Below are 14,786 nucleotides of genomic sequence, written 5' to 3' on the forward strand. Positions count from 1 at the left end.
CAAGAGAAAATGGAAAGAAAATGCTGTTTAACTCTGCCACATTTTATAATAGCCCAGTTTAGAGATTTTTAAATGGCTTCATTTGAGGAGGGTTGTGAAGTATGGGATACCCACATGGAAAATCTTCAAGGTATTTTCTTCCAGGCAAGTTCACAATTTTGCTTAGCCGCAAAACTGTTCAACGTATTTCTCACTCTCTGGTATTGTCACATTCATAGCTTCCTTAGGAAAGGTGAGGTGATGTGTCTCTTAAAGAAGCAGGCCTGTGGATGGAATGCTGTATCCTTTACGGGCTCCATAAGCTGAATTTTGGGTGAAAGGAGGGCTGGGGGAACATCTTAAGAGGAGCACCTAAGAACACCATGATTGTGTAGTCTGGAGATACAGAGGCTGATCCCCTTACTCTCTAAAGCTTCCTGAGGAGGGGAAGTAGAAAGGGAGGTGCTGATTTATTCTCCCTGGTATCCAGTGGTAGGATAGCTGGGAATGGTTCAAAGGTGCATCAGGACAGGTTTAGACTGGACATCAGGAAGCATTTCTTTACCAAGAGAGGAGTGAAACACTGGAACAGGATTCCTGGTGAGTTGTTCGATGTCCCAGGCCTGTCAGTGTTTCAGAGGTGTCTGGACAAGGCCTTTAATAACACACTTTAACTTTTGGTCAGTCCTGAAGTTGTCAAGGAGATGATTGTTGTAGGTCCCTTCCACCTGAAATAATCTATTCTATTCTATTCTATTCTATTCTCTTCCATTCTAATCAATTCTATCATTTGCCTGCTGAACGTCTGTAATAATCAGAAGGAAGGACACTTTTGCAGCAGAACCTGATGCCATGAAGGAAGAAAAGCAGTGACCCTTCCATACTTGGGTTCACATATTTTTTTTCCCCTTCTTGAATCAGTTTCAGTTGTTCCAGAGCAATTTTATCGCCTGATAAATTTTTGGTATTTTGTTCATGGTTAAAGTGTTTAAAATCATATGAGAGAAACAGATTTTCTTCTACTAATATGTGGCTTTTCCAAAGGCTCAAAAATCAGAACTCAGTTAAAAGGATTCCCATTTTTTAGTTCACGGTCTTCTGCTGCGTGACTCATGTTCGATGTGTAACTGGCAGTGCTAACGTCTTAATTTGGCTGAGAGGAAAACCTGCCCAGAAATAGTCCCTGTGCCCCACCTACAGGCGAATCCATCATTCCCTGTAACGCTGAGGAACATGTGCAGGTCTCACATATTCTCTCCTGAGAAGGGGAATAAAAGAAGGGAGAAGCTCCAGCACTCAACTTTGTTAGCAACCCCAGCTGGGTACATCTACTGCGTTTTAAAGCTGTAGCTGCAAGGTGAGAGATAACAGAGGGGGGTTTTGGCAGTCCCCAAACATTTTCCAAATGAGCATTGACAGTGGCTGTTACAGCAGGTACAAGCCAAGCAACAGTACTGCCTACTTCTCTATGGCCAGATTATTTTCCAGAATAATTTACATACCAGAGTTCAGGAATCTTTGCTGTAAATAAAAGTTAACATAAAGAATTCTCAGTAAAAATCTATTAACTTCTCAACAGAAAAACATGTAGCAGGTAAAGGAGAAAAGGTGTTCTTCAGCTAATGCTATTAGCTATAAATAAATATATTTTTATGCTTAATGAAAAAGTTTTTAGTTGGAAGGGACCTCTGGTCATGGTCCATATGATAGTTTTCCTTCTTCACAGATGATGGGGTATGGGAGGCATTTGTTTCTATAATCTTTGTCAGAGTTGAAAAGTTTTGCTGTAGAGGTGTTGAACAGCAAATTTTCCACCATATTATGTCACCAGATTATTGTGGCAGCAATTTTACTCCCATGAATGCCATAATCAGAATGGTTGAGGTTTGAAGGGACCTATGGAGGCAGCTAAAAAGTCCCCAGCTAATGAACATGCACAAAGCTGAGTGACCAAATAAACAAAGAAGCTGCATCTAAAGCTACCAGCCAAAGTACTGATTACAGATGCTTCCTGATCCAAAACCCAGTCACTCTCTTCCATGATCACCCACAAAGAAACAAGGAAGTAATCAGAATGCGGTGGCAGCATTTCTGTAACAAAGATCAATTTCTTCAAACTGATGACAGCCTTCTGACAGAGAACTAATGATGGAAAGGAAAAAAAGAAATTAAACTGAGATTTTAATGCTCATTAAGTTTTAATAAAATGAAATAAAAACACTCTGGAAAGGTTGGTGGTGTGAGTAAGCCCTGGAGTGGAGTGCGAACTAATCAGGTGTGTGCTGTTGGATGTGACATCAAAGAGCTGACAGTAAGATCACCATAAGTGAGGGGAAATCTGTGATTTTTCACTCTATGAGAATTTGAATTCAATCCTTACTGTCCACCTCACAGGGAAATTATGATCAGGCAAGAGGGACAGTCCGGTTATCACCATGCATCTGCACTTGCATAACACAAAGTAAGAACAAAAAATGATGAAACCTATGAAACAAATGGCATACAAATAAAAAAAAAATCCATGAATAATAAATACTGCATAGTTTTCCAACCACAATTATAAGATAGTCTATTTTCTTTGCCATTTTAATTTAGTAAATTATTAATAGGATTCCATGTGCTAAGGAACAATCCCAGTTTATTGTGTTTCGACATAACTCTCTTAAATAAATTTGAAATTCATGAGAGAATGTACATAATGATTGACATCCACAATAATTCATGTCAGTCGTTCCAGTAGCAGGGAATGATGCTAGTACAGCTGTTATCTCCAAGTTCTGGGAAGCAGCTTTGTTATTCTTTCTCTAGTATTAGAAGCCTTAATAGTTAGTGAAAGTGAACTCTGTCGGTTTGGTTTTTACCAGTACTTCACAAGCAGCTTCCCGCTGAAAACCAGGAAGATTATGTGCGTTCTGGCGATGGAATTAGCGCCACACAGTGCTGCTCGTTCACTGACAACCCATGCAACACTTGGGAAACGGACCCCTTCTCTCAGATGTCAATTACACAGAAACAGGAGATCCAGCTCCTTAGTACCTCTTCATTCATCGTGTTTCTTCCAGCACACGTCTTAGTGACGTCTCAAAGTCAAATCTGCATTTGCCTCCTTCCAAGAATTTGGAGCTGGAGTTCCTTGGACATTTGGCAGCGTTATCACCTGCGGTCCTTAGTTCCTCACCGGAGGGCATGTATTTGGCCCTGACTGCTACGGGCTTAGCTGGCAAGTTAGCAGCTTTTACACGGCACTTCCAAAACACAAAAATAGACGTTCAACAAATAGTTGAAGTTTAACACCTATTTTGCATTATTTTGCATTACTGGTGTGCCCGCTGGAGTTTCCATGCCTCAGCTATGTCGAAGTCCACGCCTGGCACTGTGAGGCGCGGCTCTCCAGGGGACTGCTCACCCCGGGCTGCTCTCGGGGGAGGCGTTTGAGGGCAGAGGCTGTGCTGAGCAGTGCAGTCAGAGCAGTGCCTCTGCTTTAGCCGACATTCCTGCCATCCCCGCACATTCCCTAACGCGCACCTCCTCCTCTCCAGCGGCTCCGGGAACGCTTCGCTTCGCCCCGCGCGGTACAGCCCACTGCCGGCCGCGGGGGGAGGGCGCCCGGAACACACCAACCCTCGCTCAGCGGAGGGTGGCACGGCCGCCCGCTTCCCCCCGGCGTCCCCCTGTGGGCGGGGCAGCGGTGATGGGCAGGGCCAGGAGCCAATCAGCGAGGCCGCCGGGGCGGGGCGGCCGGAAGCAGTGCCGGGCGGAAGCGCCGCGGGGCCGTGAGCGGGGCAGGGCAGGGCTGGGAGCGCCGGGGCGGGACGGGGCCGAGCCGAGCCGAGCCGAGCCGAGCCGAGCCGAGCCGAGCCGAGCCGAGCCGAGCCGGGGATACAGCGCGCAGCCGGGATACGGAGCTGAGCGGGATACGGAGCTGAGGCGGCCGCCCCCCTAGTGATGCGCGCCCCGCAGGGGCTGCCGGCCCGCTGAGGTCGGTGCGAGGAGCGCTGGCGGCGGCGCCGCGGCCATGCCGTGCACCTGCGGGAACTGGCGGCGATGGATCCGGCCGCTCGTGGTGCTGCTCTACATCGTGGGGCTGCTGGTGGTCGTGCCGCTCTGCGTGTGGGAGCTGCAGAAGCTGGAGGTGAGGGGCGCGGCCGGGACGCTCCGCCGGGGCCGCTGGCAGCGGGCTCGGCTCCGGGCGGGATCCAGCGGGGAAACGTGTTACCTCATCAGCGTCTAACAGTATCGAAAGCGGGGGTGCCAAGAGGATGGATCCAGGCTCTGCTCCGTGGTGCTGAGCAATAGGACAAGGGGCAACGGCCGAAACTGATGCACAGGAAGTTCCACCTGAACATGAGGAAGAACTTCCTTACTGTGCAGTGACCACACACTGGAATAGATTGGCCAGAGGGGGTGTGGAGTTTTCCCTGCCAGAGATATTCAAGAGCCACCTGGGCGCAATCCTGTGCCAGGTGCTCTGGGATGACCCTGCTTGAGCAGGGAGCTTGGACCAGATGACCCACTGTGGTCCCCTCCAACCCGACCCATTCTGTGAATGGAGAGGCTGGAGAAGTGCCGTGGTGCTGCTGGATACATTTGTCCTGCTGCTAAAGCCCTAGTGAACTAGGAACAGGGAAGGAAGCTAGTGAACAAAGGAACAGGGCAGTGTTTGTTTCGCCTTCTGTTTCCATAATAGTTGGTGCTTGAACACCAACAATTGCTAGGTACAATTCTGAAGAAATTCCAGTCAGCCAAGAGTCACAGAGTGACAGAATGGGTCAGGTTGGAGGGGACCACAGTGGGTCATCTGCTCCAACCTTACTGCTCCAGCAGGGTCATCCCAGAGCACCTGGCACTGGATTGTGTCCAGATGGTTCTGGAGTATCTCTAGTGAGGGAGACTCCACACCTTCTCTGGGTAATCTGTTCTGCAGCTTGGTCACTGCACAGTGAAAATGTTCTTCCTCGTGTTCAGGTGGAATTTCCTGTGCATCGGTTTCTGCCCACTGCCTCTTGTCCTACTGCTTGGCACCACCAAGAAGAGCCTGGCTCTCTCCATAAGTTCATCCAAGAACTCAGGTTTTGAAACTTAATAGTAATGTTGGTGTTCATAAAGGTGTTTCTGTCTGATCAGGGAGAATTTAGTAGAACATCTTTACTGGTAGAGAAGCTCCTTTTTCATGCTGGTGGTACATAATAGTGGTGTGTGAATTGCACACACATATGATCACATTGCTTCTCTAACAAGAAGTAAAATTTTAACCTTAAAATACACGTATTGCTCAATATGATACAGGTCTGTGCCCCTGGAGGTAGGCTTTTTCAGGGTATAATTTTCAGGACTTAATGACAGTAAGATCTGTCTTGAATGTGTTAGAATTTTCTGATGCATAATGCATGTTCAGCATAATGGGTGTTTATATTGAAGTTATACCATTAAGTCTGAGACTTGTAGAGAAACTGATGAGAAGCAAAACTGGAAAGCAACAGAAAACATGGGATGTTGATGTAAAGTAGGGGATTAGTGAAGAGAATCAAAAGAAACTGAGAAGAGTCTCTTATGTTTCTCAGGTTTTGGTATTTAGGATTATTATTTATTTTTCAGAGAGGTTTGGTTTAAAATTTCAGCCCTGTGTTTTAGCAGACACTGTGGTTTTGTGTATATACATTCATATGTATTTCAGTTTGTTAAATGAAACTAATTGATTATTAGTTGGAACTTGATTTTAAGGCTAAAAAGTCTTTAAATCCACAGGTTTTTAGAAACTTTATAATGCAGCACTGAATCAAGACAAGTTCCAGACCTAAAGCAAGGAATCTGTTGTGGGTTTCAGTCAATTAAGTACTGGGCATTTCTTTGTTTTTGTAGAATGTTTTGTGTACTTGAAATACTTGAAAGTATTAAAACTGAAACTTTGATCTTGCAAGGTTGGAATTCATACCAAGGCATGGTTTATCGCTGGGATATTTCTACTAATGACTATACCAATATCTCTCTGGGGGATACTACAACACTTAGTCCATTATACTCAACCTGAATTACAGAAACCAATAATAAGGTAATATTTCACTTTTTATCTATGCTACAAATATTGGATTTAATTCCAACTAAAAATACTTTTAGTAACATAGAATGTTCTTTTGTTATTGTAACAGGATTCTGTGGATGGTGCCGATTTACAGTTTAGACAGTGTAAGTGTTCTCTTACTGTTAACAGCCCAATCAAATTCTGTTTGTTGTGGGAGTGAGGGAAAACAGTATCACAGCAGAAACTGTGCTGCATGGAGGGTAGGCTGGTAGTCCTAGAAACTTCTGTCCATTCCTGTTTATAGATTTTGTCAGAAGCATAGTTCTAGTCATACTATGTTCTTCTTCTGGAGATTTGGGGTTGCTTTTGATAACCTTTCTTAACCCTGTCCTTGAGTATCCTTTATGACAGATGTGGAAGGGGTTATGACAGGAACCTGCTTTTGGTCCTTCCATCTTAAGAGCAGAAGCAGAAACCAGGCTGATCCAGGAGCTGAGTCAAAATTCAGAAATAATTCAGTGCTGTACCTTCCTTACCCAAGTTAGGCTTATTACAAAAATTCTTTCCAAGGTTATGCTTAGTGCTAAAATTATTCCTCTTTGCTTCAGGGGGCAAAGGATAATATGTTTTGCAGAGTGCAACAGCAGTGTGATACTCAGAAACTGAGACCTGTGACAGCTGATCCATAACCACAGTTTCACTAAAAAAAAAAGAAGAAACCTTTTTGGTCTGAAACTCTGGTTGAGAGAGTTGTGTACTACAGGTGGAATCTGAAGTTCTGTGTGTGTTTTTACAGAATGTTACTTTGTAGCTGTAGCATTGTTCTCCCATTAGCCCAATGCTCCCAGCCCTGTTTGATCAGTGCCTGCTGGCTCATGAGCTTGCTGAACCAGTGTTGTCGCTGGAATCCCTTTTGTCTTTCTTGCACGTAACCTCTTGTGTACCTCTCTTCTTGCAGTGGATAGCTTTGAAATACCCCAAGATTGCAATATATGTGGATACATGTCGAGAGTGCTATGAAGCTTATGTCATCTATAACTTTATGGTTTTTCTTTCAAATTACTTAACCAACCGGTACCCAAACCTCGTGTTAATAATAGAAGCGAAAGACCAGCAGAGACACCTGCCCCCTCTCTGTTGCTGTCCATCGTGGGCTATGGGAGAGTGAGTATATGATGACATCTTCAAGCTTTAGGCTGTGTAGGCAGATCCAAACATTTTGTTTTCATATTTAGCAGCATAACTTTTGCTGCTTGACAGAGTCAGTTTATGGTTTGTTTGTGTTTAATCAGCTGCAAACCTTTGCTGAAAGCAGCTGTGGGTGTGTGACCATCAAGCTGTAAAACATCGTGTGAATTGGACTTAGTTACTAACAACATGCATTGATTGACTCAGGGGGTGCTAAATGAAACTTTCTTATTTTTGACAAATATTTTAGAAAGGTCTCCTGGAATCTGCTTCTTTTATTATCATAAAATATTTGCCAAAAACCTCATGTGGAATTGGGAGTAGACTGGGTAGCCTGTTGTTTTTACTTCAGGTGAAGAGAAGGTGAAAGGCCTTATGCACCTAAACTGTTAATTTCTGAATGCTTAAACTGATAAAATCTCTCTGTCTTAGGGGATTTTTATAAAGCTGTCTGGGGTGAGGGGAAGGGAAGGTGGGCTTCAGTGATCGCAGCTTCTTTATACAGTTTGCCATAATGGGCAAAGCACTTTGGTGATCTTAACAGTGATTAAACCAATTCTCATTTTTAAGTCTCTTACACTTAAATTCAGAGTTTTTCTTAAACATCTTCAAACACAGCAAAAATTACATTCTCTTTGTTTAGCCCAGCCAGAAGTTTTTCATGGCTAAAATAAGTGAATCATTGAGTATTTCCTGTAATGTGTCAGTAAAAGTCCAGCTCTTCTGTGTATTTCATGTATACCCACTGTATACTGTAACATCTGAAGTCCTGGATGCAGAAGTTGAAATTACCATAAAATAAAAATTTACCTTAGTGAATCTGCTGAGAGTAGGAATCTTCCATAACTGAATTGTATTTAAATCCTTGTACAATGAACTCTCCGTTTCTCTTTCAGAGTTTTATTATTTAGATGTAAACTGGGTGTTTTGCAGTACACTGTTGTCAGACCGTTTACTACCATTATTGCTTTGTAAGTACACTGATAAATAATTAATATTGATCTTCAGGATGTGATTCTGAGTTACACTGGAAAGAATATTCATGCCCTTTGTATTGAATCAAGGCAGTTTGAAAGCAGACTGGTGTTACATGCTAAATGGGTCCCAACAATTTGAATCAACCTATAATTTCTTTATGAGTTCTCTATAGCAAATGACTATTAGCAGAATTGAAATAATAAATACTTAATGCCAGCTTCTGTGTAATCAGTGGGATAGAATGTGAAGTACTGTTGGGGTGGGAAACACATTTTTATGATCTCTTAATTTTTAGATTCTTTTTTCCTCTTCATTTTTTTCATTGACTTTAACAATGGAGTATTTTTAAAGACAGGTCTCATGTAATCTTTAAAATTTTATTAAACTTTGCACGTGACAAGCTTGACTGTGTGCCTTCATATCATATAGCCTGTGTTTGTAAAGGCATAGTAGGCAGTCATTAATGATGATGCTGAAAGCTTAATTTCATGAGCTTTGCATTGATGGTCATTGCTGTTAATTCTGTGGGACTGTGGAAGAAGTTGCTACTCACAATGAATATCCATATAAATATTTCTATATTTTATCTATCTATGTATATATATATATATATATGTAAAAATATATATATGCTGTTGGAAACTGATTCTTGTGCAGGCCCCCATTGCCCATGTTTGAGTACCAGAAGAGGTTTTGAATTCTAAGAGTTGATTGATGTAATGAAGATGTAGCACTTGAGGGAAGTGATCTATTACTCCATAATGATTAACTTTAAAAATTTCTTCCAGAATTTGTGAACTAGTGGGAGTGTATGATGAAGGAAACTTCAGCTTCAACAATGCATGGACTTACCTGGTTATACTTAACAACATGTCACAACTAGTGAGTATCAGGAGTACATCTTTCTGCTCTTTGAAGTCATCAGTATTATGTGAATCTTCTATGTGAACTGTTGGCAGTGATTGTGTTAATGTCTGGTAATTCTTACATGTAGAATATTTTCCACTGTAAGTCAGAATTGCTGTCTGTTAGATATTATATATGAAAACCACTGGAAAAACAGATAATCTAAAACTTACATTTTTTTTACTATGAAGCTCCATAAAGCAAGTACCTTTCTACCCCAAACTATTTGATGGGTGAGGTGGTATGGCCCAGGCATTAGAGCTGCAGACTTGCCCCTCTCTGGAAGAGATGACTCCACTTGCCCCCACAGCTTCCTCCCAGCACACATGCAAAGAATCAAATAAGTTAAAAATTCTGTGTTAAAAAGCTGGTGATAAGATTCACAGGAAAAAATGAAAATGGTGTGTGCAGTGCTGAGATTCTGGCCTGCCCAACACCTTTTCAGCTGTCAGGTAATATCAGCGTAAGATGTCAGCCCCTAAAATTGAGAGTTTCATTTTGGAGTCCATGGATTGGTTTTACTTCTCTTGGCAACAGCAGCAGGAGCCAGAACAGCATGACAACGGGGATCATTTGGAAATTCTGTCCTCCTCTTACTGCCACCCCTGTGTTTGATGGGTGACTGTTACAGAAGGAGCTGTAATTGCTTTCTGCTGTGACAACAGTCCCAGCAGCAGCACGAACTCTGTGTCCTGGTTGAAATGATTGGAATTTCAGGAATAAAAAAAAATTACTTTAAAACAGAAAGGCAAAGATTCCATAAATCCAAAGTCTCTATTTTTAAAACACAGATAGCATTTTAAGGTTGTATCATATTGTGATACTTATTTTAGCTGTAGAGATGGTGTAAAACAACTCCCTCACAAAATAAACAAGGATTTGAAAGCTTTCATTAATTTTCTTTTCCTTGTCAGTTTGCCATGTATTGTCTGGTGCTGTTTTATAAAGTACTGCGTGAGGAACTGAACCCTATCCAGCCTGTTGGCAAGTTCTTTTGTGTGAAGATGGTAGTTTTTGTTTCTTTCTGGTAAGTGAATTATTTACACATGACTTCTTGCTCTTAGGGTGGATCATAAAAGAGCTAAAAAGGCTGGATTTGTTACTGAGGTTAAAGGCCTTAAAAAATCTACCCATAATCTTAGTGAGCTGCAGTGAGGGGAAGAGGGTACAATGTGTTGGACAGAGCAGTCTTGTTCACTTAAGATTATTTTTTAGACTTGCTCTTTTGTAAGGTGATTCTGAAGAATATATTTTAGAATCTTCACTTGCAGTTGTTTCAAAACTAAATTTTGTTTTTCCTTTTTAAAGTAAAAAACCCCTACTTTTTCAAAATAAGTTACTATAGGTTAAATAAAAATTGCTGTTTAAGCATTGCTCACACTTAGCTGCTAATGAGGGAGTGTATTTGACTACCAGAGCATTACTCTCTGAGCTGCAGCAATACCCTGAAAGAGAAGCAACTTGTTCTAATGACTGACTGGAAAAAAAACTCCCCTTTGGTTGTTTCTCTGTTGGTCTTTAGGGTCATGGATGAATGACACGTTAAGTTTGTTTCCTCCCCTTAAAATCTAAGGATATAAACAGAAAGGTTTTTTGTAAGATTCTTACTATGTATACCTATGACCAGATTTGCTTGCAGATTTTTGGCACTACTGCTACAATTCTAACACAAATACTTCTTCTAATAAATTATCTTTATAGGCAGGCTGTGCTCATTGCATTGCTGGTGAAAGTTGGTGTTATTTCTGAGAAACACACCTGGGATTGGCAAAGTGTGGAAGCTGTGGCTACAGGCTTACAGGTAGGAGCAGATGGTTATTTCTGGGCAGGAATGGTTATATGTAAGATGACATAGCTGATCTCAAGGAAATATCATCATACTGTGATTAACATGGGCTTGATTAGAACTGATTTATTCTAAGCCGGGCTAAGTTTCAGCCAATGAGCCCATGTGAGTTTTATGCTTCAACACTTCTGTATCCATATATTGGGCGGGAGGAATATGCCTCAGGGAAGTATGTCTGGATAGCCTTGCATTTTTTCTTGCAGGTATTCATTGTAGAGCTGCTGCTTGTTAAAATCTGTTAAAAGCAAGTCCTATATGTATGGCTCTCTGAAGGCTGCCAAGAATATCCTGGTGTAAAAGTAGCCAATGTCAGTGTCCCAGGGTAGTTGTAGCCTTCCAGTTATAGAAGAAACCCAGAACTATTTTTCTCCAGTTATGAATGATTAAGTCAGTGTCTCTGTCATTGCAGGATTTTATAATTTGTGTGGAGATGTTTCTGGCTGCTATTGCACATCACTACAGTTTTTCCTATAAACCTTATGTTCAAGAAGCTGAAGAAGGCTCATGCTTTGACTCCTTCCTTGCAATGTGGGATATTTCTGATCTAAGGGCAGATATATCTGAACAGGTTCGAAATGTTGGTAAGTAAGACAAGATTTGTACTATCTATTAACAGCATCTGTATTTCCAGCTTCAGGTCACACTCTTGCCCACCTTTATAGTAGCCTGAGAACGTTCTATTACCAAATCAGTGACAGGTGCATCCCTATAAGATTTCATGGTTTATCTGGCACTTTGCTCTTTCCAGAATTCCTGACTGACTTAGAGTCTAGTTTTTAATTTTTCTTTTAAAAAGAAAAGGTTAGGTAAGTAATGTACTTTGTTTTTCTCTTAAATGGAAAGACATCCTTTTATTTATTAAAACTAGCAATGCCCATGTAAAACCAATACAAAACAAAGAGTCATCTTCTAATTTAACATGACTGTTTTAGAGTTGATGTGTTCAAAAACTGGTGTTCAAAGGATTAAATAATCTTTTCATTTTGCATAATTCTAGGAAGGACAGTTTTGGGCCAGCCAAGGAAAATGTTTTTTGCTGAGGATCATGAACAAAATGAGCATACAAGTTTACTGTCTTCATCTACTCAAGACCCAGTTTCTGATGCTTCTTCAATGCCATCTTCACCCATGGGTCACTATCAGGGGTTTGGACACACTGTGACCCCTCTCACAACACCGACGACAGCCCCTGCAGTCGATGGGATTTTTAACCCTTCTGCCAGTCAGGATGCTGAGGAATCACCTGAACTAGAGAACAACTTAGCAGGGAAAGCTTTGGATAAAAGTTAAGCTCGCTGTTTCTTTGAATGTGTCAAGGAGTCATTACATACTTGCCACATGTGTCCTGTTAACATGTACTATTAAGGATGAAAGTTGAAAAGCTTGGAAAAGCTGCTGCATGGACAGGAAGAGGTTATGGTATGGCTGTAACTGACATCTGAATCCAGAATCTGTAATGGATGTGAGCATCTGTGAGTACCCCATGGCTATGAAACACGCACACTGTAAAGGTTTCTGCATAAATTTAAGCATCATTCCCTTAAACTGCTGAACGCTTCCACATCATATCAAAATTACACTGAATTTCATTAGTGCAAAAGAAACATTTGAAAAAAATCCTCTGCTCATATAAAAAGGAAGTGCAAGTACGATTAGCAATGGGAAAGCTTAATTTGAAGAATGTAATTTAAGGAGGGCAGTAGCAAAAACTGTTTGTGTTAACTTTGCTTCTCTTAATGATGGTTAACTTCCAATGCTGAATGGAGTGTGGGTGAAATGATAGCTTCTGTACAGGTGCCACCTTCTTTCCCATTCCTATGTAGCTAAATCAAGTCCCTTCATGAAGATAGTTACTACAAAGCATTAGTAAAGAACCTCTACAAAGAAAACATTCCCTGCAGGCCTTGCTATCAAAGTCCATGCCCAGATCCTATGGTTGGTGTATCTGTTGTCCTTGAAGCTCATAGTTTGTAAGTCTTTTATATCCAGAAGAGACAGCCAGGATGGTAAGTTTTGGATTAATACTTTACCTTGACTATTCTTTTCCCCATCCTTCTAAAATAAGAATAATGGTTACTACCTTAAAATACATGGAGGGGGAATGAAGGGTATCAAAAAGGAAGTAGAAAACAAAACTGATTTATTTATTTTAGGCTGCAGTAAGTTCTTTAACACTTAAGTTTTTTTTAAGCTGTTAAAGCAGGATATCTTGTGTCTGTAGTTATTTGTGTTCTTAAATTTGTGTCTGTGTGATTGTATTATGCTTCTAGTATAGCCTGGATTCAAATGTAATAGCTGGTTTTTTCCCCCAGAGAAGACCTTTGCTGAGGTATAACTATGTAGCTAGTCTAATACAGGAGTTACTAGGACTAGATTTCAGCCCAAGAAGCAGTACACTTGTAACAAAATGTTATTTTGCAAGAAGTGACAATGTCAGAAGAGTATTGTTTTTATCCCATTATCAGATTTTTACTATTAACTGCATGTTTGCAATCTGACAAAAACAACCAAACCAGTAGAGCACTACTTTTTAAAGGACAAGATCTTAAGTTTCTTTTTCAGCATTGTTAGCATTTCCAGGATAAATGTTTAACTTCTGGCTGTCAGTAAATTCATCTTAAGTGCTTTTTTTGCAGTACTAGTGTGATGTAAATATGGCGCCTTACTCACTAGGCTGCATATTTTATAGCTGAAAATGTACTTGCTGTATCTGAAGTTAGTAAGTGAAAATCATGATTTTCAATTTGCCAACTCATTGCCTTTGTTGTAAATAAGCAATTAAAGATTTTATTTAAACTGTTCACCTTCTATCAATTTGATTTACTGCTACAGTAACTTAAGAGTGTGAATGACACATGACTACAACTGTCCTCGAGGACGAGGAGGATCTTAAGTAGAACTCAGTGCCCACTGTAGCCACTACCAGAAATAACCTGATTTCCTGCACGTGTACAGGTGAAAAGGGGCAGGGGTAGGAGTAGTATCTGAGGGAGCAGGGCTGCTGGAAGCTGAGTAGCTACCACGTTCTAGCTCTTCAAAAACCTCACTCTGACGAAATTTTTTAATACTTGAACTTATGTCTGTCTGGTGTAAAACTTCAGTAAGGTACAGAGGGGACCTGGATAGGAAAACAGCTATTTAAGTGTCTTGGTTGCTTCTTTCAGAGTACTTCTGGAAAGCTACGAAGTTATTTTATTATTATTCAGTTATTCTATTTGCACAATATAATATTCTGGCTTATTTGGGTTTTTTTCTGGGAGAAAAGTTATTTTTTTAATTGCAGTAGCTTATAGGACCATAGCTTTCCCTAAAGACTGCTACTGAATTTAAAAAATAGAAATCTTGCAATGATACCTACTCTGTCTTTTGAAAACCACTAGCACAGTATTCCACAGCACAACCTATCAGGATTATATAAAAAGCTCATTTGCAAATAGTTAATTTTCCTCTTAATCATATTATTCCTCTGTTGTTTTATGGCATGCCAAATCTCCTCCCCAAGTTGTTTAATCAGAAGTTGTAAGGATTGCTCTTGCCTTACTCAAGGACACTAGAATGTCTTTCATTTGTGTTGAAGTAATTTTGGTTTCATCTTAATTACTAAAACCTTAATAAATACACCTAGCCCACTCTGCATGGTTTTTATCAGAGGTCTTCCTGCACAAGAAACCTAAACACTTCCCTATAAAACTGCACTCTGGTGCAATTACCATGCACCTGCCCAGTGTAGTTGAGTCAGACTAACTCTAAAATTTTACGGATCATGGTTTTGGGTTTTGTGTTTAAGAAGCACTTTTTTTTAATGTAATATCAAAAGCCTCTGGCCTACTATAATTCACTTGCATTTTGTTATGCATTGTACCCCTTGGA

General features: G+C 40.9%; 1 protein-coding gene across 1 annotated transcript; it reads left to right on the top strand.

Annotated features, from left to right (window-relative positions):
- The first annotated feature begins 3,842 nt into the window (after positions 1–3,842).
- On the top strand, positions 3,843–13,717 carry TMEM184C (transmembrane protein 184C). Its single transcript, XM_032108833.1, has 10 exons — positions 3,843–4,111; positions 5,898–6,028; positions 6,126–6,162; positions 6,957–7,162; positions 8,083–8,157; positions 8,953–9,046; positions 9,985–10,097; positions 10,772–10,871; positions 11,326–11,497; positions 11,914–13,717. Exons 1-10 carry the CDS (start codon positions 3,995–3,997, stop codon positions 12,204–12,206), a joined length of 1,338 nt encoding a protein of 445 aa, XP_031964724.1. The 5' UTR covers positions 3,843–3,994; the 3' UTR covers positions 12,207–13,717.
- The last annotated feature ends 1,069 nt before the right edge of the window (positions 13,718–14,786 follow it).

The sequence above is a fragment of the Corvus moneduloides genome, chromosome 5 (genome assembly GCF_009650955.1).
Source record: "Corvus moneduloides isolate bCorMon1 chromosome 5, bCorMon1.pri, whole genome shotgun sequence".
NCBI classification, from domain to species: Eukaryota; Metazoa; Chordata; class Aves; order Passeriformes; family Corvidae; genus Corvus; species Corvus moneduloides.